This window comes from Corythoichthys intestinalis, chromosome 15 (assembly GCF_030265065.1).
Source record: "Corythoichthys intestinalis isolate RoL2023-P3 chromosome 15, ASM3026506v1, whole genome shotgun sequence".
NCBI classification, from domain to species: Eukaryota; Metazoa; Chordata; class Actinopteri; order Syngnathiformes; family Syngnathidae; genus Corythoichthys; species Corythoichthys intestinalis.
In genome coordinates, this window is record NC_080409.1 from 18,848,521 (window position 1) to 18,871,840 (window position 23,320).

Below are 23,320 nucleotides of genomic sequence, written 5' to 3' on the forward strand. Positions count from 1 at the left end.
AATGATGTGACACGGTGATACATGAACGAAACAAAACCGACACAAAGGTTCATTTGAGATGACTAATTAAGAACCATAAGCTCTTTGGTGTTTGTGCGTAGAGGAAAAAGCTCACCGTGCAAAAAGTAGTGCCACCCTTTCCTGTCTGCATGCATAGCACCCCTCCAGAAAAGACAAGACAACAAGATTAGTTTAGAATGCATCTTTTCATATGAAATTCTCCTTTTCAAGTCAGTGCAGGTGTACCGCGGGGTGGATGGGGAGGGTTTGGAGGGGTGGTGGTGTGTGCGAGGGGGGGTGAAGCTTGAGGAGTCTCGCGCCTAGGTGCGAGGAGATTATTCAAATAGGGCCCAAGGCGTAGAAGTAGGATTGGAGGCTTGGCTGGCGCACACAGCTATATCACTGCGTCAAGCGGCTGCACGGAGCGTCATTTTCAACTGCGCTCACTCGCTGACGCATTGCGTGGCTGCCTCTCCCTTTTGTGCGCCACTCTCGGACTCGGAGGGACGCGGCGGCCACAACGACACATGCACCAGTGGTCCCCAGTCACCGGCTATATACGAAAGACACTTTTGGCTTTTTTCCTCAGCTGGGAGACGCTCGGTTGAAAGTCCTCCATGATGCTTGGAGCAGTTAAAATGGAAGGACACGAACACACCGACTGGAGCACCTACTACGCAGAGCCCGAGGTGGGTACTTTAAATATATATTTCCCCCCGTTGTTCTAAAGCCGATCCCATTTTATACAACTCAATATTAGCCCTGAGATAATATTAACTTTGTGATCAAATATTGACTTGAGGCGCCTCCAAATCCTCCCCCATCTCCACGCCGCGCGCGCTATCCTAACAAAGTTGCTTGACATGTAGAGGAGGAGGAGGAGGTGGGGTAAACTTTTTCACTTGGATTATAATTTTTGTCTATATACCTATCTTCACCAAATCACACTATTTTTGCTCGTGTTTTCACTTGACAAACAGCGGATGTGTTTGATTTGGGGAGCAGATTGGTTCAAATATTTGGGATGCGCTCTCGTGTGTGCGCTGCTCACTGTCTTCTCAGCGAGACTGTGTAATTTCAACAGCACGCATGACGTGGAGTACTGTTTAATATACGGTTTAGAAGCACCGACATAAAATAAGTTTATTCATCACTTACAAGAATTACATTAAAGGTGTGTTTCACTTTAGGGAGACACATACGCAGTCACAATGAGTGTCTCGTTTGAGACTCGCTTTTATTATTTGGCTCACTTTAATTGTTTGTGATTTTTTTTTAATATATATATTTTAAATTCTTGTTTTATTTATTTCTGTATATGAATAACGAAATCGTTTTAGTTTGTTGTATGGCAGAAGTCTGAAATCAATAAAGTTTGTTTAAATTACTGAACCTGCATTTTGGTGAAGTTATAGTGCACTATTTAATAATATTATTGAAATCACATTCATCGTTTGACATATACGTTACTATCAGTTCACTATAGAAATACTAACAGCGTTTGAGAGTTGAATTTATTCCGAGCTTTGCTGCATTTTCATGTCTTTTCTGCTTCCTCCCACAGTGTTACACCTCTGTTGGCAACATGAACGCCGGCCTGGGCATGAACACGATGAACACCTACATGAGCATGTCCGGCATGAGCACCTCGGCCAACATGTCGGCCAACTCCATGAACATGTCTTACGTCAACACGGCCATGAGCCCCACCATGACCGGGATGTCCCCCGGCGCCGGCGCCATGAACGGCATGGGAGCCGCCGGCATGACGGCCATGAGCGCGGCCCTCAGCCCCAGCATGAGCCCAATGACCGGACAGCCCGCCTCCATGAACGCCCTAACGTCTTACACCAACATGAACGCCATGAGTCCCATCTACGGCCAGTCCAACATCAACCGCTCCAGGGACCCGAAGACTTACCGGAGGAGCTACACGCACGCTAAGCCGCCTTACTCATACATCTCCCTCATCACCATGGCCATCCAACAATCACCCAGTAAAATGCTGACTCTGGCTGAAATCTACCAGTGGATAATGGACCTATTCCCCTTTTACCGGCAGAATCAGCAGCGTTGGCAGAACTCAATCCGCCACTCGCTCTCCTTCAATGACTGCTTCCTCAAAGTGCCCAGGTCGCCGGATAAACCCGGAAAAGGCTCCTTTTGGACTCTGCACCCAGACTCGGGGAACATGTTCGAGAACGGCTGCTACCTGCGCCGCCAGAAGCGCTTCAAGTGCGACAAGAAGATGTCCGGCGTCAAGGAGTCCGGACGGGGCAAGGTGGGCGGCGACGGCTCGTCCCACAGCAGCTCCGAGAGCTGCAACGGCAACGAGTCGCCTCACTCCAACTCGTCCGCGGGCGAGCACAAAAGAGCCATGTCGGACTTGAAGGCGAGCCAGGCTCTGAGCCCGGAGCACGCCGCTTCTGTCGCAGCCGCCGCTGCCGCCGCCGCTGCCGCAGCCGCCGCCTCGTCCATCTCGTCTCCGGTGACCCAGGGCCAACACCTCCTTTCCCAGCATCATTCGGTCCTGCAGGCCCACGACCCGCACCTGAAGCCGGAGCACCACTACTCATTTAACCACCCGTTCTCCATCAACAACCTCATGTCGTCGGAGCAGCAGCACCACCACCATCATCATCACCACCACCACAAAATGGACCTAAAGACTTATGAACAGGTGATGCATTACTCGGGTTACGGCTCACCCATGACCGGGGCCCTCTCCATGGGTTCCATGGCGGGGAAAGCGGGCCTGGATTCCTCCTCCATACCTGACTCCTCTTATTATCAAGGAGTCTATTCCAGGCCCATCATGAACTCGTCATAAACGGACTTCTATCTCATCGTGTACATTTGTAAAAATAAAATAAATACATATAGAATTTGTGTAAGATATGTATTTGAAATATTTTCCCCCATCGTTTTAGCTGTCGAGTTTGTTAGTAGTATTGTTAATAATCCATGACACTGACTGATAATGTGACCTGTTCAAACGTCCGATGCAGGAATAAACTCCAAAGAAAACAAATCAATAAACAAAACAAAAACACAAATAAAAAAACGAAAGAAAAAGAAATTGTAAAAAAAACAAACAAACAAAAAAAACCCTCATTTGCTTAACGGGACTCTGGACTGAATTTCAAAACAAATGGATTTCTGCAATCATTTGTGTAATTGCTATTTATGGCTTGTATATGTGTATTCTTGTAGTGACAAGAACAGAATCTATATTAAAGTGTTATTGGTCATGTTTTCTGAAAATGATGCTTTTCTGTGGAATTCTTATTGCACGGATGTATTACGTGTAAAATTTCCCTTATTTGTTGTCATTAACCGGTTGGGGGACAATCAAACATATTGATGAGGACGTAATCTTTATGTATCACACACAAAGAAAACAAACAAACAAACAAACAAACAAACAAACAAACAAACAAACAAAAAATTTAATAATTATATTAAAAATTATAAATGCGACATGGAAAATGTATGAATGAATGAATGAATGAACGAACGAATGAATGAATGAATGAATAACTAACAACACGATATCTGATTTCCAATATTTGTGGCACGACGAGGCTATTATAGTATACATTATTATTATTAATTATTAATATTATATTATTATTATTAATATTATTACCATTTTAAATGCCTACAACACATAGCATTGCAATGTCTCGTATTTTGTGTTAAATGGAATGTTTTCAGTGATATATACTAGTAGAAATTTGGTTTTATTCAAACATAATGAACGCTCAAAAAGTGCATCAATTGCACTCATTGTTACACGCGTAACGTATGGATTCAATATAAATTATATTGAAAATTCTGCCATTGAAAAATGAAAAATGCTGATCTTTAAAGGAAAATTAATATCTGTATGAAAATTAAATTACAGTTTTTCTATGATAGTAATGACCATTTATTAGGTTAATCTATAAACATTATTAGGCCTATAAAAGACAATTAAATCGCCGTATTATTATTTTCAAGCAAGTAGACTTTATCAGCTGATATACATATTTTATAAAGACCCAAACTTGAAAGACTTTCAACAGCAAGTTCTCTTTTGGTGACACTCACCTGCAGCTGCAGGCCTGCATACACACCACTTGCATGCTATAAGTGCGGAGTGACATTGCATTCAAGCTTTTTCGTGAACGCCAATAAAGTTTCGATCAGCGGGCTGCAGATGAAGTGTCCTTTGTCATAAAAAACAACCCCCTGTGGCGTCGTAGAATAGCATCTGTAAAAAGGGGCCTGATTGTAGGACAGAGCCGATGCTCTAACTTCTCTGCCTACAATCTGGGCCTCCATTGTCCCCTTTCTCCCAAAGTAGTGGGGACCCTCCCATCGTGTCAGATAAGATACAGGTTAGTTGTCATCCGCAAGAATTACCCTAAATCTCCTCCTGTGAGCTCAAATCCAAGTGCGAATGACTCGAGGAGACATTTCAGAAGCCCCTGTGCAGGCGCCTTTATACCAAGCATGCAAGCCCACTACAAAATGATAGCCCCTCAGCACCTGCACGCAGGACCTAAAAGTGTGCTTTTATTCTCCAGACCCCACTTTACGCATCGTACTTTAAACAGAGTGATCTGCGAATAAACAAAGGCAGTAAACAATAGAGTGGAGGCGCATATAGAAAGAGTACACACACGCATCCACACATACACCAACCAAATTGCTCTCAGTGTAAACTCTGAATAGGACGCCGCTGCTCTGTAAATTTACACAGACATTAAATTTGGCACTATTCATTTTAGACATATCACGCTAAGCTGATTTTTTTTTTTTTTTTATAGCACACTGATCGATATCTCTGTAAAATAATCATTTTTTAACTAGCGGGGCAGTGAAATCTTTGCTTTGTGCTAAAGTCAACAGTGACTGAGTTTGAGCTCAAATAAATGCCGCGATGTCTGGAGCCCTTTGCAGAAGGCACAAGGCAAAGCTTCTACAATGGGCTCCTGCATCATGCAAGCATCGGGCCTTTTGAACAGGTACGCTCTCTTTTTAAATGCATTAAAATGCAAAAATAATATATGTTGATGCACGTGAAGGGTAATTAGACGGGCTTGGGTGTTGCATGCTGGAAGCGGTGGGTGATGCTTGCAGGTCTCTGAAAACGAGAGGTGTATTTCAGAACAGAGTGGAGCAAAGCCGACTGGATTTGCAGCTTGTTATATTGCAAGAGGGAGAACAATTTCGTCTCAACTGAGAATTAAATATATGTCAAGATTCGATTCAATCGATTCAAGTATTTTCAAGTGGGAGTTTTTTTGTACGTTCATTTAAATTACATCTGATTAGAAGTCTATAAATTCTAATATATGAATGATATGATATGAAATTCAATTTGGGCACTGTATTGCTGTTTGTGACTGACTGACATATCTTGTACAAGCATGCAAGAATTGAAATACTGACGATAATAATAAAATAATAGAAATAATAATTATTAGATTAAGCTTTAAATGATGTTTGTAATTATAAATATGATTTGATTATTCTATGTTTGCTATGAATTTTCAAAATTCTTAAAATGTTTTTAAAGGAATACAAGGTCCCTTATATTTTTAAAATTGAAAACGAATATAAACAGAGTGCATAATAATAATAATAATAATAATAATAATAATAATAATAATAATAAATACAAACCATTCATTCGTATTCGTTTTCTATTTAATAAATCTCTTGCTGAACAATATTGGAAAAGGGAATTGCCTTTTCGAGTATAAACAAATTTAGACCAATAATACCTTCACTTACACAAGGCGAATGAATCTTCAAAAAAGAAAGTGGTTGTTATAGCAACTAATCAAAGACTGCTCCAGCCTGTTGATCCGTTTACGCCGTTAACCTGATTAAAATGCATTTCCCATGCATGCATTTGCATATATTTTAATTAAGGTATTATATTGACGACATGCATGCACTCGACACAAACCATTCAGACTTTTGCTGCATATTTTTATTGCTGAGGGGAGAGGGTGTAATAACTGTAAATCTTTCCCAACATGAGCTTTGAACTATCATCATCCTGCACAAAGTTGTAGGTTTTTGTAATGCATGCGTCTAAAATATATTATAGCAGCAATGCATTTCAATGTCTGTGCGACTTGTATGAATGAGTCAGTGCAGTTTTTTTACGCACCCATTGATGGGTCTTAACTGAAAGGTGCAAAGCTATAAAATCACACTGCATCTTAATATGAAAATGAAAAGGTGCAACAAAAGTCCAATGTTTCAATGATGAATCACTGATTAACATAACTGCAACGAATCAACTGAATTTACCGAGTGGTGCTTGTTTTTCATATATAGCTGCACGTCTGCCGCACCTTTCGTCTCAAAGCGCCGATTGGAACACCCAAGTAGATCTGTCTCCATGGCAACAGCGGGACACAGGTCCAACAAGCTGTAATTCTGTTTTAGGCTTTTGCAGGGGAGGGACCGAGTAGGCCAATTTAACGCCTTTTTTCAGAAGAAAAACTCTTAATCCCATATTTCAGCAAGGCAAACTGTCGTCCTCCACTATATTAAAGAAGCCACAAAGTCAAAACTCCCAAACACTCAACAGGCGGTCTGTCTCCGTTCACTCAGTTCGACCAGAAGTGCAACCAATATGCATTAACTCAAACCAGGAAAAAATATATTTGCCACGCAAACGCGCGTGATTTGGTGGTGGATCATCATTGTCAGACTAAAAATAATAAAATAAAACGAATAAAAAAACAAAAAGGTATTCTGTTTTGAAATTTCCTTTTTGATAACATAATTTTGCAGATAATTTCATTGTGTACATATTTTCATAACTTCAGGAAAACTTTAAGAACAGGGAATAAAATTATTAAAACAATAAAACTTTCTTACACTTAAACCCTTAAAATCAAAATGAATTAAAACAAGCAAAGATTTCTCTTGAACATTAAATGTATGCACACAATTCTAAACAATTTCTCACTGAACACACATCTGAATGTAAACAAAGTAACCATCTTCATTTGTCAAATTAAGTTAAAAACAGTTAATTAATTTGTGAAGGTTGTTAGTTATTAATAATAAGGAAATTATGTAGAAATTGTTGCAGATTTCATGCAATATAATGTACGACAATAATACAGTAAGTATAGTCAATTTCGATTATGTTATTCCGAATCTGGACAAAGATGGATGTCGTTTTTTGTAGGAGGAAAAAAAAATCTGTTATTTGCCTTTATTTTTCAGTATAAAACAGCCTGCAATGCCATTTTCATCCATCCCAATCCCTGCCATCCCTAAAGGTGAAGCTTGATTGGGTGGACATTTAAAATTCAGCAAAATCGAAGGTTGTGGCATTTATTTTGAAAACCCAGACGTATGAGGGTCATCTTGAGGATGTGTTTAGATGGAGGTGTGTGTGTGTGTGTGTGTGTGTTTAAAGGGTAGACTCAGGGAAAAGAGCGGGATGGACAGGGTGAGAATGCGGCTGCTGACTGTGATGTGTCCGCATCTCTTCTGACATGACTCTGTGACATTCCAGTGCGGGACTCCTTCATGTCGGGGTGACGGGATGTGCGAGAGAGAGAGAGAGAGAGCGACTGAGAGACAGACAGATAGAAAGAGAGTGAAAGAGGGAGAGTGAGTGAGTGAGAGAGAGAGGTCCATCAACAATGCCCATTGAGTATACTGGGGGAGGCAGCAGCTGGTGGGACACACAGTGACCTACAGGCTGGCAGATCTATTGAGGCCGGATGGGGTGCCTTGCTCTGCCCTGCTGCTTTTATATGCCAGGAAGTGGATGGATAGTCAGTGTTTATCCTTGTGAAATATTGCAACATGCAAATCGCATCTGCTCCTGAAAAGCAAGTCAGGTTACCACACAAGGATGAGTTTGGATGCAGAGAATGCATGGCTGGTTTGCTGTTTTTTCCTTCTCAGAAGGCCTTACGCCTGCCTTTGACATCAAACCTTTTAGACAAAGCTAGCATCAAATTCTGTCAGTTAGCTGTGCTGTAAGGACGCCTGCCTGTCTGCCAAGGTTTCTTTATTCTCCTCGTGCCATGCTGATAGATATCTAGGGCTTTTGGAAATAGCAGCACATTATACCCTCTTCCCTGGCAGCATGGCCCATTCGGCATCACATTGCTTTAACGTGGCCCCTAAACGAGCTGCAAAATCTCTCCACGTCCCCCTCAGCTCCAGTTCAGGGAAGTCAAGGCAGAGCTTTGCCAGCCAATCACGACGAAGGACACCCAACTCATTAAAAGTTAATGAAACCTATAAACGTGGTGCGCCAGCGATTCATTTAAACCCCCAATCCAATCTCCTCTTCCAGTGAAGGCAAACAAGCCCGTGTGCCCCCTTGCGCCGTCCTCGGAATGACAAACTACGGAATATTTTGTCCTGCATATGTTCTCCTATGCAGACGTTCTCTGTGATAGGCTATCTTACAATGGGACTTGTCCAATTTAGTGAATAGCAGATTGATGTTGTGCAGGGGGGGACTCTGTAATCTGGGCCCGACTTGAATTTAATGCCTTTACTTTATACCACACAGCTTGTCAGGAGTGGAGGTGATATGTCATTTCAACATTCATGAAAATCAATGACATTCAAGTCATGTGCACATTTGAATACCTTAAAGTGGGGGCCGACTGTGAAAGTCCTGCACATTCTGTTGTCTGAAAATACTAATCTCTGCAGAGTCAAGGCCAAATGTGGACACATAGTCCTTTCTCCAAAACACTCCCACCTCGTCTATGTCAATTTAATAACACGGAATCAACAGCAATAAAGTGCCACTTTACAAGTGTGCAAATCCAAAGTGGGCAGCGTTACGCGCCCACCCCCCCTCTTCTTTAAGACCCTCGTCTCATCGTGCTTGCCTCGGGGGACTCAAATTAAATTCCCAGCATGTATAGCGCCACTGTCAGCCCACTAATGAATTCCCATACCCGAACTTGAATCAAATTAATCCCCAATTTAATCCCGTATAAATGGCTGTGCTATTTATAATGGAAAGGAGGATGCTCAATTGAAGGCTGGGGGAAAGCTGGGAGGTGTCTACAGAGCTGTTGAGCAGATTATGAGGAAGGATGAGGCCTATATGTTCTCCTCACTGCAGAGTAGTCCCCTGATACACACTATTAACCCTCGCCTGCTTGACGCTGACAGAAACATCGCCGTGTTTGTCACTTAATATCCTCTCAGATTAAAGGAGTCAACTGCCAGATTTAATGGCGAGAGCCTGGATACTCTTATCTTGAAGTGGTTGATAGAAAGACAATGAAAGGTGCACGTCCTGATGATGATACATTTGTGGTTGGGTTAAATGAACGCGTTCAGGCTTGCACCAACCTGCCGACGGGTGAGGTCATGGCATATAGTTAGTTGTGTTTACGTATGCATGCAAATGCGTCATTTCGTAAATGGATACATTTTGCCTACTAAACTTTTTTAAAAATAAACCTTCACTTCTCAGATTTTCTGATGTGTATTAATCAATAATAGGTAATGAACTAGCAAAGTCTTAGCACAGATAAGTGGTAAATATTTTAATATATTTTATTACAAGTTAGGGGGAAAAAAATCGCCTTATTCTGATCACATGGATGATCACAGGGTTGCATGAGGTAGACATTTAATAGAGGCTAACCATTTAAAAAAATATGAAAAATAGAAGCAAGGGCATATGATGATTTGGAAAACGGTGGGATATTCTAAAATCTAACATATCATTTGATTCACTGCATGTTCCATGAATAATACTATTTGAAATATTTTGTAGATTAAAACAAATGTTCCTACATTGTCAAGAGAGCTATGAAGCAATGAATACCCCTCCCCCCAAAAAAGAAAAGAAAGCTCAAATTTCATTGTAACTGTTTTAGTTAATTTGACCATAGGTGGTGGACAGCATAAAATCTTTTCAAGCATTTTTTTTCAATTAGCTTTTAAAAAAATGGTCTAAGGGCAATTACATTTATTCAGAAACTACATGTTTTACTTTAGTTTTAATATTTTGTATGTGGAATCTTTGTTGCTTGAAGGGTGAGACGTAAAACCTCAACTATTTCTCGAAAGACCCAAATAGTGTAGGAACATTTTTCCCTCTCAGCACTGGTGTCAAAAGTAATTTTTGATGCTTTAAAAGGGCAAATGTATTGTTCCCCGATGCTGTCAGATGCATTTGGGTAAAGAAAAGCAATTTCCAGATGGCGGCTGCAGGTTCCGTTATTGATGTGTGGCGCTGAGGGCTGGAACTGCCGGGCACTTCCTCCTTTGTTGGTTTTGGCCTCTTCTCGTAAGAGCCCACAGAGAATGACGGCATATGTAGCCATGCCAACAAAATGATGTTTTGTATCAGCAGACAATCAAATGTTTATTCAAGGTTCATTTTAATATGTCCGAACGGTCAAAAATGTCAACCTATTTTAACAATTTGGTGCATTGTTTTCTGTTAAACTAAATCAGGTAAATTACTTAAATTCGTATCAGCCTACTATGTAAGGTATACTGTGTACATGTTATTAAGTCAGTAGTTGAGCACGACAGACGGTTCTGAAGACTGTTTGGCAGTTCCAAGGACAGTTTGGAGCCTTAAAAACCTGCTCCACCAAATGTCTGAACAGCTATGGTTTATTGAGGCATCTGTAAGCTTACTCGTTCCCTTGCCAAGCTTGGCTCGTGCACCTAGCGTCGTGGCGAGGGAGGGAAAATACACACGCGCACACACAAAAGTTTGTTGTTTGCATTCATTCCACCAAATCTTGACAGCCGCGCTGCGGCCCATCACTAGTCACAGAATTGCACCATCACAACCACAAAACACACCGCTTGTGTTGCACAAACTTATCCCGTATGTATCTGATACCACATGGTCGGCGCCGGTAGAGGGGTGGGCCAGAGGCTTGGTGACGGGGGGGGGGTGTTGTCTGCATAATTTGCTAGGAAACATTTTACCGAACATTTGGTGATAAAAACGCCGGCGTCAGCCTCGAGGCTTAAAGCAATTAATTCAGGATCCTGACATAAACTCTCCAATCCTTTGACAGCTTGGAGCTGAAATAAAAATGCTAGTTCTCCTGGGAACGGCAGGAGATAGCTGGCTCTTTTCTGGACTGTTTGCTCACTGGCCCTGAGAGCAATCTTCCCCAGTCAGAATGAAATGCAAGGACACAAACAATGTACCGCGAGAGAATGGGAGATGGGGAATGAACAGTTTGGACTATTTGCTTAGCAGAAGGGCAGCCACAATGTCCGGCCCATGGCTTTCCCATGCATCAAGCCTCTTAGTCTTAGGCCTCCCTTTGTTGCCTGACTTCTTCTTTCTCGGTCAGATAAGAAACCAGCTGCCCTATACTTTTAATTCACGTTAAACGCATACTGTATGATCCCATCATTTATCTGTCTGCATTGTCTAATTGGAGGGGTTATCGAATCTCGCGTCACCTTCGCATGTTTCTGTTTAGGGGCTCTCGCTGTGCTGTGAAAAAGAGGGGATAACAGCTGACCCCTCTTCTCTTTTTAAAGGGGGTAGCACAAGTCAAGCACTGAGTTGCGATAACGATTCCGGAAAGGAGGCTTTTGCAAAGCCCGAAACGCATCGTTGAGGAACAAGAAATTGTATCTTTAAAAGAAACGGTCTCGACAACAATGTCATTTTTGCAACCAAAGGCCGAAAGGCTCCAAGGGCTCTTAAGAGACACGCTCATTATACGACCTAAGAGAAGAATTGGCAAACACAACGAGGGTAAGGATCCATATTGTGCTCTTTTGTTTCATTTTGTTGTTTTCTGTTTGACCAAGTGGCTCCTGCTACGTAATATTGTCCGTTTTCCTTTTAGGGGATGTCTGTTTAGAATAAAATAACAATATTAAATGAATCTTTAATACCGAGCAACAAACAAACAAAAAGAAAGCGTGGCGGGCTGTCAGTGAAGGATCAATAGGCATGAGATGAAGGAGCATATTCATGCATGTGAGCAGACACTTGCCTAAATACAAATACACACACATGCCCATCCCCCTTTGTAAAGGTTGTGATGTCAAGGACCCCCTGGGTGGTCAGACTGGGGATGATTTTTTTGCACAATATGATGTTGTGAGGAAAACACACAGAGAAGACCACCAATATGACATCAGTGAATTTGATCCACATGCAGCACTGCATGTTTTTTTAACCTACAAAAAAAGCTCTTAATCCATTAGATTACATTTCACAGAGACAGTAGGCAAGCCTGCTCCAAAAGAAAAAAAATACATTTAAATGAAAAAAAAAACAAAACAAAAACATTTGCATTTTATTGTAATTGGAGGAAAGGCATGTCATGCAAGCGATGCAGCGTCTCCTCATTAATACACATCGGGTGCTCGTGTTCACATCCACGTTTGGTTCAACCACCAGCATGTTAGACCTCAGGTATGACAGGATAAATAGCTGTCTTTTTGTGCATGTGAGAGCCAAGCTCCTTGTGGGGCGGTGCTCTCAAAGTCACGCTCCGCCAACGCTGAAATAAAGCTCTGTTCGAGGCATTTCAACACCGCTTAAGGCTGTCCACGGCCGTGTAATTTATTAGTTGAGAGGACTTGGTTTTTAAGTGCAGCGAGACCTGCAATCTTCCAGTTTCACGGCCAAGAGAAAAGAGCCGTGAGTGAGTCATGTAGGAAACTTACAACACTCCTCCAATTACCACAAACAGTGCAGCTCCAGTGCTACCTGCACGCTCAGGGAGTGTGCTTCTGTGGCCAAACGTTGACGTGATGTGACCTAAAGCGCTTGTGTGTACAAACACCTTAACATGGGCTCTGTCACCTGTGGGTCAGTGGGGAGCAGGCAGGACACGGCCGGTGCTGTTGGTTTCTCTGTGGGTGGTCACAAGGCCAGACAGACACACAGACCGACGCGTCTTGACTCCCCCTGTGGCAAAAAACATTTTGCAAAGTAAAAATGTTTTTCTAATATTAGCCCAAATTTTAATAGGTGAATACGTAATCAAATATTTGTCAATTGAGAAATTAATTTGTAAACAAAATACAAGCGTCAAATATAAAATTTTTACAATTGTCTTGATAATTCTTGAACATTGGCATTTCTCTCATCCATAAATATGAGTGATGACATAATGAGGATTATCTAATTATTGTCTTTAATTAATTTTTACTTACTTTTTTTTTTTTTATAAATAGAAAATTGAATTATTCTTGAATGCCTTTAATAATAGTTTGATATTAAATTTGCCTGATCACTCATGTTTTTCTAAAAGAATGCTATAATAAACATTACTTGCAAATTTGTATTGAGACACAATATTTAGAGTATAGGCTCAATACAATGTTTGTTTTTGCATTTAATGTGGATTATATATTTGTTTTGGGTGAGATTGTTTTATTAATTCTGTATGCTAAGCCCTTCATTAATTTTTACCTGTGTTGTTATCAAATATAAAACTGATTAATTCTACTATGTAAAATGACAAAAGATTAGATGAAGTAATATTTCAAATTGAAGAATTTGCAAAGGTTGTTGGTTAGGTAACTGGAGAGTCCATCCTTAATTTAATAAACCTGTATTAACATGATATTTTATTTTCTAACATGATAATTAATCAACAAATATAACACAATAATATTGAATTGCCTTGTAAAATAATCATGTAATATTTCTGCACAACAACACATGTTTTTCTTATGTAATAAACCTATAATAGTATCACACTTTTAAAATGTGTGTGTGTTTTTCTAAATAATATTTGTACTAAAAATGTACCATATAACACACTTTTTCATTAAATGTGGAAGGAAATTGTGAATAACACTTAACTGCATTTAACAAACAATTTCCCTTGATATAGTAATATCCTAATTTAAAATCCCCACTGAAAAATAATCTCATAATTTAGGCTACAAAAAAGAGCAATTAACTGTGGCCTAAACAAACTACACAAAACATGCACGACGTTTGAATAAAATATATGGAAAAAAATGTTTAAAAGTAATTCATCAATTATCAAACACCCCCATAAAGCATTGCTCAATATAGAATACATGGTATTGAATATATGAATATGTATAAAAACACCGTTGCAAAATGTTTTAATAAGAGCAATTATTGAATTGTAAAAAATTATAGTTTGTCCTGCTAGTCCTCCTGCTAATAATACCACTAATGTTTGAGTCAAAGCACTTGAACAGCAAATATTTTGAGAGCAATAATTTGTATTTTCCATTCTTCCAGCTCAGTCAGACATGGCTGCTTGTGCCTCAGTGCCAATGTGTGAATGTCAACACCCTGTAAACACCTTTGACACACATGCTTGAATGTGACGGGCGAGTTAACCCAACATTCCTGGGTGTTCCCATTAAAGGTTTACCACTCATAGGCTGCACAGGCCCGTCTCATAAATTTCCATCAACAATCCAGATACATACTGTATAAGCATCGTCTCTAAAATATGCAAAGCAATACATGATAGAAATTCATGACATAATTTCAAGTGTTCTGAAATCTATTTTCCATGGACTTTGAATGAGATGGAGCAGCACTGTTTAAGGATTTGGGAATTTGGGAGTATAATTCCAGGCAAGTGCTTATCGCTGCACCCAGACTATTTGAGTATTTGGAGATGCGGGCTCCCTGAGGACGGATCGAAGGCGTCCTAGTAGAAGCGCACATCCCACAAATAGGAGGGTGGAATTTATCCGGAGCCTGTGTCTCTGTCAAACAGGCTCTGCTGACTGAAGTGATCCCCACGGGCTGAGCTCAACAGACGAGGGAGAGGGAGCCTCGTAGGGAGCTCCTCCGCTGCACACACTCCACCGCAAACACACTCCGAGGCTGAAAACAATGTCCCTCTCACTCATGGGTTGTGACCGGCCCATGGCATTGGCCAGGTATGTCAACTATGTTTGCAGAGCCATCCATCACACATGTACCTTCCATCCTGAAACAGGAACTGTTGTTTGAAGCATACACTTGTTAACCCCATCCTTTGACTGGCCTCAACCTAATTTATTTCCTCATAGCCCGTGGCAGAATTTATTATCACCTAGGTTTTGTTCTCTATTTTGCTCTCATTGTGAGCCATACGCTGAACGTGTGTTGTTGGAAACATAGGGCGCCTGTTACCAAGAGTTACAGTTTGGTCACATTTGTGGCCCTTATCGTCAGTGACCAGGGTTAGCAAATAAATACTCTGTAGTGGAGTCGAGCTGCATATAAGCGCAGGCAAGATTTATGGTTTGTGTGAGGCTTGTGCATGAGGATCTGGGATATTGTCAAAATGAAGAGAACAATTTCCCGACATCCTCCCAATAATCGAGAAATGTTGACATTTGACTTCAAATTAAGTTTTTATCCCGAAACCACTTTGACAAAACTTTACTAAAGCGTAGGTGTGGGCCTAAACACAATCCATACCATTTGAATATGAATCCTGAAATAGCTGAAGAGCCACCATTTTCTCAGACCATTAACAAATTATTTCCTTATTTGTCTTCGAACAGTGCATCCACATGTAATAATCATCAATAATCATGTAACAAATGATGACTGATCCAAAATTAGAAATTCTCAATTTCTGAGCCATTCCTGGTCTCTTTTTTACATGGCAACTTACGTTATACAGTGGTACCTCGAAAAACAATCCTTTAGACATCCGACATAAAATTTGACTCGTCATTTGTTCAAACAAATGACGACATGCTCAAAATACGATGATTTATGACAACGCCGCAATTTCATTGTTTTCTCGCAAGACGGATACACGGCGGATTTTCTTGTGAGAGACATTAACATGGGTCCCAAGAAGGTTAGTGTAGGTGGTGAAAAAAGGGAAAAAAAGTGACACTTAAAATTGAAATTAGATGGAAATGATAGAAAAATACTAGTATGAGCGTGGTGTGCGCATCAGTGAACTGGCTCGACAATACGTCCGGAACGTCTCTACATATTCGCCAACAACAACAAAAAAAGAGAAAGTAAAAACTCTTCCGCACCTTTTCTCGTCCTGTTGTCAGTCACACGGTGTATTTAGGAACATCATGCAAAACACAACTGCCACATTAGAACCCGATTTGTTACATAATAATAATAATTATTATTATAATTATTATTATACTATTCCGATTTGTATTTATAAGTCATTTTGCTGGGTGTGATTGTAATTTGTAATTGTACAAGCAGTATTTATGGAGGATTTAACGTAGGTTTTTGGGCTGTGGAATGAATTAATCAAATTATAATGTATTCTTATGAGAGAATCCCGCTCGACATACGACCACTTTGACTTACAAACCAGGTCTGGGAACGAATTAAATTCGTATGTAAAGGTATTCGTAAACAATGAATGGATTGTTGGATTTCTACCGTAATTTTCGGACTATAAGCTGCTACTTTTTTCTTTCATTTTGAATCCAGCGGTTTATAGTCCAGTGCGGTTTATTTGTTGATTTTTTTGGGTTAATAGATAACACATGCCTTCTAGCATGCATTGCAGCGCTACAGATGTGAATAATAATCAGAATTCATGTTCTGTGCTAATTATTTATTCAGTTACTGTTCTAGTTGTTTCATTAATTGCTAGTTATGGTATTTGGAAACACTTTATTTGAGAGGGGCATCATAAGACTGTCGTAAAGCCATCATAATTATGACATGGCACTATCATGGGCATTACTGAATGCTTATGATGGATGTCATTAAGTGTCATCTGGCAAATCATGTTACTTACTCCATTTATGTTTAGCTCGGATCATTTACATCCATCCAAAAGTGAGATAATTTGCCGGGTAACGTTAATTGAAATCTCTTACAAGCATTCATTAATTCTCGTGACAGTGTCATGTCATAATTACGATAGTCTAATGACAGTCTTGAGGTGCCACTGTCAGTGAGTGTTAATACCATAACTATCAATGAATGAAACAACTGGAAGAGTAACTGAATAAATAATTAGCACATAACATGAATTTTGATCGTTATTTACATCTGGAACGCTGCAATGCATACTAGGAGGCATGTTGGACAACAAGAGTAATGACAGCAGGTGGCAGCAGAGGTTTACTGTCTCCCCAAAGGGAGCAGTGTTGGCCAAATGAAGCTTCTTGAAGCAAAGAAGCTTTGCAGCCAATGGATTCAAAGCTTCATGGTGTTTCATTTGGTTTTATGACAGTCGTATGATGCCGCTGTCAAATAAAGTGTTACCGGTTAATATCTTTTGGTGTAAATATCCCATAACACAGTGAGGACAGCTGCGGCTTACAGTCCTGTGTGGCTTATCTATGAACGAATGCCGTTTTTCGTGTCACGTTTTGTGGGTGACGGCTTATAGTCAGATACGCCTTACAGTGCAAAAATTATGGTAGCTGACTGGAAGGAATAATTGTTTATGATAGCCTCTTGAAATGGGAAAAAAATGCAAAATGGAGTGGCTGACTTCTACTGAAGTCAACAGAGGCGCTGGTGAGTCAGTCACAATTAAAAGACAAACACCATAATGTCAATGGTGAAAAGTTGCTGTGCATACAGACACTGTATTTATTCATTTAGGATGCTGCCTGCTAATTAACAAACAAACAAAAAAATGCACAAATGAACATAAATGATGCTCCACAATAAATTCCCATTTGTCATAGTACTGTGCTGTACTCCCATTAGTAATACTCTTGTTACAAATAGCCATTCTATAACTTTTTAATCAGACTGATGCTAAAAAACTTTAATGGAAAGCTTGTGAGTCACTTGAAAATATATAACAATCATGTTTGTCTTTCTCTGAAACAAACTCACCATTTGTCTTTGGCATGTGAGAGTCACAGGTATCACTGAAGGTTAATCATTGACTTGGGGCACACCAGGCATCCTACTTTGGATGGCTTCTTTATCTACCACATTTCCACCTCAAAATATTTACTAGTCTCATTGGCTTTTATACGCTATTATTAGCACTGTTGGGAATACATATATGGTGGGCTTGAGATAAACCTTTAATAAAGAGCCTTTAGAATTTTGTGGTGAAAAAATGATAAGAGCATTTCAGACTTTTAGTACAGCTTTAAAAGAATGTGTTACCTTGAGATAAATTTTGTACCCTTTCTTTCTGAAAAGTAAAGTATACCCCCCCCCCCCCCCCCCCATCATTTTTTTCTAGCTCTGCCTTTTCCAGAGCGCCATGAGCATGACATTACACTGGTCCTCATTGACAGAACAAAATGGAGAGCAAACTGAGATTAGGGCACGTTAATTAATTGCCAAAATGACTGCTTATTACTTCATGCCAATCATAATCATTGGCGTATGCATGGCTTGAAATATTTTCTTTCTAATTCTCATGCCATTTCCTAATATACCATACTGTCTTCTTGTCATTTGTAAGTTGTCCTGTGTGCATGCTTTTAATTAGATTTTGAAAAGTTATATCTTTAAAACTGTTAGATTTTTTTTTTGTGTGGCTATTTTAATTTTAGCCCCACAATTACGTGTATGTAGAGACATTTTGAGTTAAAGTGATATTTACTGTATCAGGTCTTAAATCACACTATTCGAAAAATACAGTTATTAGCTTTTTATATCCTTTTTATATTTTGACAAATACAGTGGTACCTCTACATACGGAGTTAATTTGTTCCAGGACGTTGTTAGTAAGTCGAAATGTTCGTATGTCGAGCAGGATTTTCATCTAAGAATACATTATAATTCCATTAATTTGTTCCACAGCCCAAAAACCTACCCTAAATCCTTAATAAATGCCGCTAGTACTATTACAAATAGCAATAAATTAAATTATGAATAAAAATTGGAACGATAATATAATAATAGTAATAATAATAATAATAATACCTGTAAAAATGTGACGAATCGGGTTCTAAAGTCGCAAACGTGCTTTGCGTGGTGTACCTGAACGCACCGTGTGGCTGACTTGACTGAGTGAGAGAGGACTTTTTACTTTTACTTTTCATGTTCAGCTGTGGCGGACAGTAGGCATGTTGTGTTTCACAACTTCTGAAATAAATGTTTACATATCTGATGAAGCTGGCAATTTTTTGGTGATATTACCGCTATAATAATTGTCACCTTAACTTATAAAGACTGGTGAACAGAGGTCGGAGGAGGACCGTCGAGAACGCAGACATTCTACGGCCGTATTGTCGCGCTAGTTCACGGATGCGCACACCGCGCACGTATTTTTTTATCATTTCCATCTTTATTTCATTGGTAAGCCTCACATTTCTCCTTTTTTTTCACCACCTGCACTAACATTCTTGGAACCCATGTTGATTTCTCTCAGTAGAAAAACCACCGTGCGTCCGTCTTGCAGGAAAACAAAGAAATTGCTGCGCTGTCATAAATCGTCGTATTGGAGCATGTCGTCGGATGCAGAAACAAATGGCGAGTCAAATTTTACGTCAGATGTTGAAAAGATGGCGTGTCGAAGCGATCTTATGTCGAGGTACCACTGTACTTCAATTGACAAAACATCACAATCCGTCACAATACATGACTAGCTTGACTAGCTCATCAAAGATATAATTTGGTAAATTTTAAAATCATAATTAACTGATCAACTGATACATTTTTGTTGAAATGCCTTGATTATATATATCATTTCCTAAATTTGACTTTTGCATTGAAACACTTCCTTGCAATTAGTCATTTCCAGCAAAAGGTTTCCTAATTACCACTTGAAAATGAAAAACTATTTTCCACTACTATTGTACAGATCATCAATCCCTTTCTAGTTCTTGACTTAAATATGTTGGGAATGTCAATTGGTAATTAACATTGAATGTCATGTAAAAGGAAATGAATCAACGTGCTGTTCGTGTCATCTGCAGATGGCTTTTGGCCTCTCCTTCCTGCCCGTTGTCATCCCCGAAGTTCCGGCGACCCGACAACCCTGCCCAGTCGATGTACTTGGCGGTATCTGTATGCGACCTGTCTGCCATATGTAATATCAAAGCCTCTGTCAGCACGGAGCTCAATGGGAACAAAAGAGAGGCCTTCATTAATGATTAACTGTTCTAAAAGCCCCGGCTTTTGTATTCCCATGGTGCCGAGGCTATCTGGCCGCCATGTGACATGCTCGCAGCGTTTTTCGAGCAGATTGGGGAAAGCTAGTGAGCAAACACAGGTGCTTTGGAGCGGCGTTGGCGACGCTGTCAGGGACAACCACAAACAAGAGCAGCTATGCCTGGCTAAATGAATCCCCCCGCCCCCCAACTTTAACACCCCCGTCTCCCTGTCACTGGCTAACTTGTTTGCCAGGCCGCACTGCCTTCCTCATGGAGAGTCCCGACACCCCCACCCCACAAGTCCAATGTCCACCGCAACTTCTCACACCCTCCAAAGAAACAAACAAATAAAAGTGAGGACGGCCGACCGCTTCTTTGAGGTGATGGCATTTGCGGCGGTCGTGACTAGTGGAAGAGCAAACAAATTAACGGTGTTCGAGTTTTCACTTTCCAAACCAAACTAAATGTCTTTTAGTTCAAGTGGGGCAATTCCACTGACCCCCGTGTCAACCGCCGTGTAAGGGCTTGCACGCTCATGCACTTGAAATGACCAGAACAAAATGACACAGGACTCGAGTACGACTGTGCGCAAAGCTGCTGTACTGATACACAGCTGTCACAATTATCAATATAATAGTACCTGCATTTATTCATACTCAAACTTTAACTGGGAGTCTGGAGCAATTAACCTTTTCATCCAGACTGACTTGCTGACTTGATTGTTCACACTGACTGAGCTCCTGTGTCGCTCTTTATTTTGATAAGACAATCTGATGATAGGATGGCGTTATCTTAACACGGCTTTCCGGGTGGGAGACAAATGAACAATGTGTGATAACGGGAACAAAAGCTCACCTCTTATTGGCCCGACCTGCCTCGCGATGGAAAAATCACCGAGATGGGGAAAAAAAAAAAAATCACCTTTTCATTTTCAATTTTCTCCCTAGGCCTTTTAAAATCAGTCATACATTATAATGTCTCTTGTTGGGGGTTTAATTTCATGGTCTGCAATTAACTAAGCCAATAAAGCATTTATTGTCTGGAAAGATGATAAAAATGTACTTGGGCAAACATTTGGGATAAACAGCAGAGGAAATGAAGTTGTAAACCCAAGGAAGACTAATGTGCAAAAAGATCATGAGGTTTCAGTAAAAAAACAAAGAAAAATATAGGATGGAATGAATATTTTTGTTTGTGAAGCACAGAAATATTCACAATCAAAAAAGAAGCAGGCCAAAATGAAAACAATGACTTCCAGTTGTCTGTATTTTTTTTAATGAAAAAATGATTTCTCTCATTGTTGAATGTGTATGTATTACCATTTACACGTTCGTGGTTATGCCATGTTCACTTTATTCTTCTTCAATCCATCTATTTGATATTTGTGTGATCACATTTTAAAGGCAAGACTACTTAAGTGATTCAAAAAGGATTTTCTACAAGCAGGAGTGGCTCACGTCCGTCCAGGCAGATTTATCCTCTGCTTGCCGTGAGCTGAGTCCGATGAGAAGAGTTACAAATCCTCACTTTTAGGCTTCTTACTGTAATTCTCAGGTCGGTCGACTGCAATAAAAATGCGGAGGCCCGTCATCTCGAGAGGGATTTGAGACCATGTTGCCTCTTCATTGTGTTTTGCTGAAGTTATCCACAGTATGATTGTGTGGTCAAACTGGCTTTAAACCGGAGCTCAATCAAAGACAATTTTGTCTTTAATGAGGGAAGACATGAAAGCACAGTCACATGTTGAAAAGGCTCTTTTCATCTTGCCGGTGACAATGGGGAAATTTGAAAAGAGCAAAGTGCACTTTAAGCAGCAACACACCGTATTAAGTGCTTGTCTTTTGACACTGAGAAGAAGTAATATTCCTTTCTACAGAGAAGGTACTTGATGCTGAAGGGAACCTTTATGGTGTAGGCTACCTGCTTCCATGAGACTTGAGATCAAGTAGGGACAATGGATGACCATTGAGATCTTTCAAGAGTTTTTCACATGCACAAAAGTGTAACATAATGAAGCCCTCACCAAATCCTAATTTGCATGATTAATGAAAGTGACACTTTACACAGATGCCCTCCGATACAGATGCCCTCCGATATGGATAGGCTAGGATTTGTTCTAAGGTGGCAGGACCACTGGTCGCTAAGAAGATTAAGACCGATGTATAATTGGGAGAATATCTGATTGACATGTATGTTTATACCTTTTTAAGTGATTGTATGTTAACCTTCAAATTTTAAACATATTAGTACATCAGTGCTGAAGTAACAATCTATTGTCTATCCAATCCCCTCCATTAAGAGATAGGTCGGTGCCCAATTCATTTTGACTGTAAGGGATGGCAGCAATCCCACCAGTCAAATTGCTATTGAAACATGATCATCCAATGCCAGCAATCCCAGCAATCCCAGTTGAATGAGTTATTTTATTATTATTATTATTTAAATTGCAATGTCTTGCAATGTCAAAATTGCTTGAAGTAATAAAACATAGACATCCATCCATGCATCCATTCATTTTTTAAAAATCTTCATTAGGTTAAGGATGACCTGCTGACTGGATAGTTCCCCATATTCTCACCAATGCACAATTATCATTTTTAATTAACTTTTTTTTTTTTTTTTTTTTTTAACTTCTGTGCATTTTTTAAAAACATAGTCACGACCAAATGAAAAAAAAATACACACACGCCAGTCATTATATAACCAATGTAAAAGCAATTAAAAGGATTTGGATTAAAGCAAAATCACAGTTTGCTGTCACAATAAAAAGACCCAAAGTGTATTCCGTCTTTCGCCAAAGTAAGCTGAGAAAGTCAGCTCCCTCATGGATGTTTTTACTGGCTATGTAACAGGTACAAATAAAGAGAAGATGGTAGTCTCCTACATTTCTGTAAATAGTCATCAACAAAGTGTATTACAAAATGATAATAAAACTCACATAACAAAAAACTACATGACAAAAAAGGATGCTTGCAATGTGTATTGAGAGCAGTGTTGTTAATCCTTTAAACTACGGCCCGCGGGCCGGACACGGCCACATTTTGTCCGGCCCCCTGAACAAACCCCTGTTTTTTTTTTCCAATAGTGTTATTTTTTTCCTGGCTTTTTTCTATGAAGAACCCAGAGAGGGTTATTTGGTTATTATCTATTTAATTAATATTACATTATATTATATTATACTCATTCATTCATTTTCCATGCCGCTTATTCCTCACGAGGGTCATATTATATTATATTATATTATATTATATTATATTATATTATATTATATTATATTATATTATATTATATTATATTATATTATATTATATTA

The 23,320-nt window shown here is 39.8% G+C and overlaps 1 protein-coding gene and 1 long non-coding RNA gene across 2 annotated transcripts; both read left to right on the top strand.

Annotated features, from left to right (window-relative positions):
- The first annotated feature begins 487 nt into the window (after positions 1–487).
- On the top strand, positions 488–3,362 carry foxa2 (forkhead box A2). The gene is made up of 2 exons (XM_057859571.1): positions 488–689; positions 1,565–3,362. Exons 1-2 carry the CDS (start codon positions 618–620, stop codon positions 2,828–2,830), a joined length of 1,338 nt encoding a protein of 445 aa, XP_057715554.1. The 5' UTR covers positions 488–617; the 3' UTR covers positions 2,831–3,362.
- Positions 3,363–4,951: 1,589 nt separating this feature from the next.
- LOC130931391 (uncharacterized) lies at positions 4,952–21,743 on the top strand. The gene is made up of 3 exons (XR_009067202.1): positions 4,952–5,012; positions 14,724–14,889; positions 19,831–21,743. It is a non-coding gene; the product is annotated as an uncharacterized LOC130931391 (long non-coding RNA).
- Positions 21,744–23,320: the final 1,577 nt, after the last annotated feature.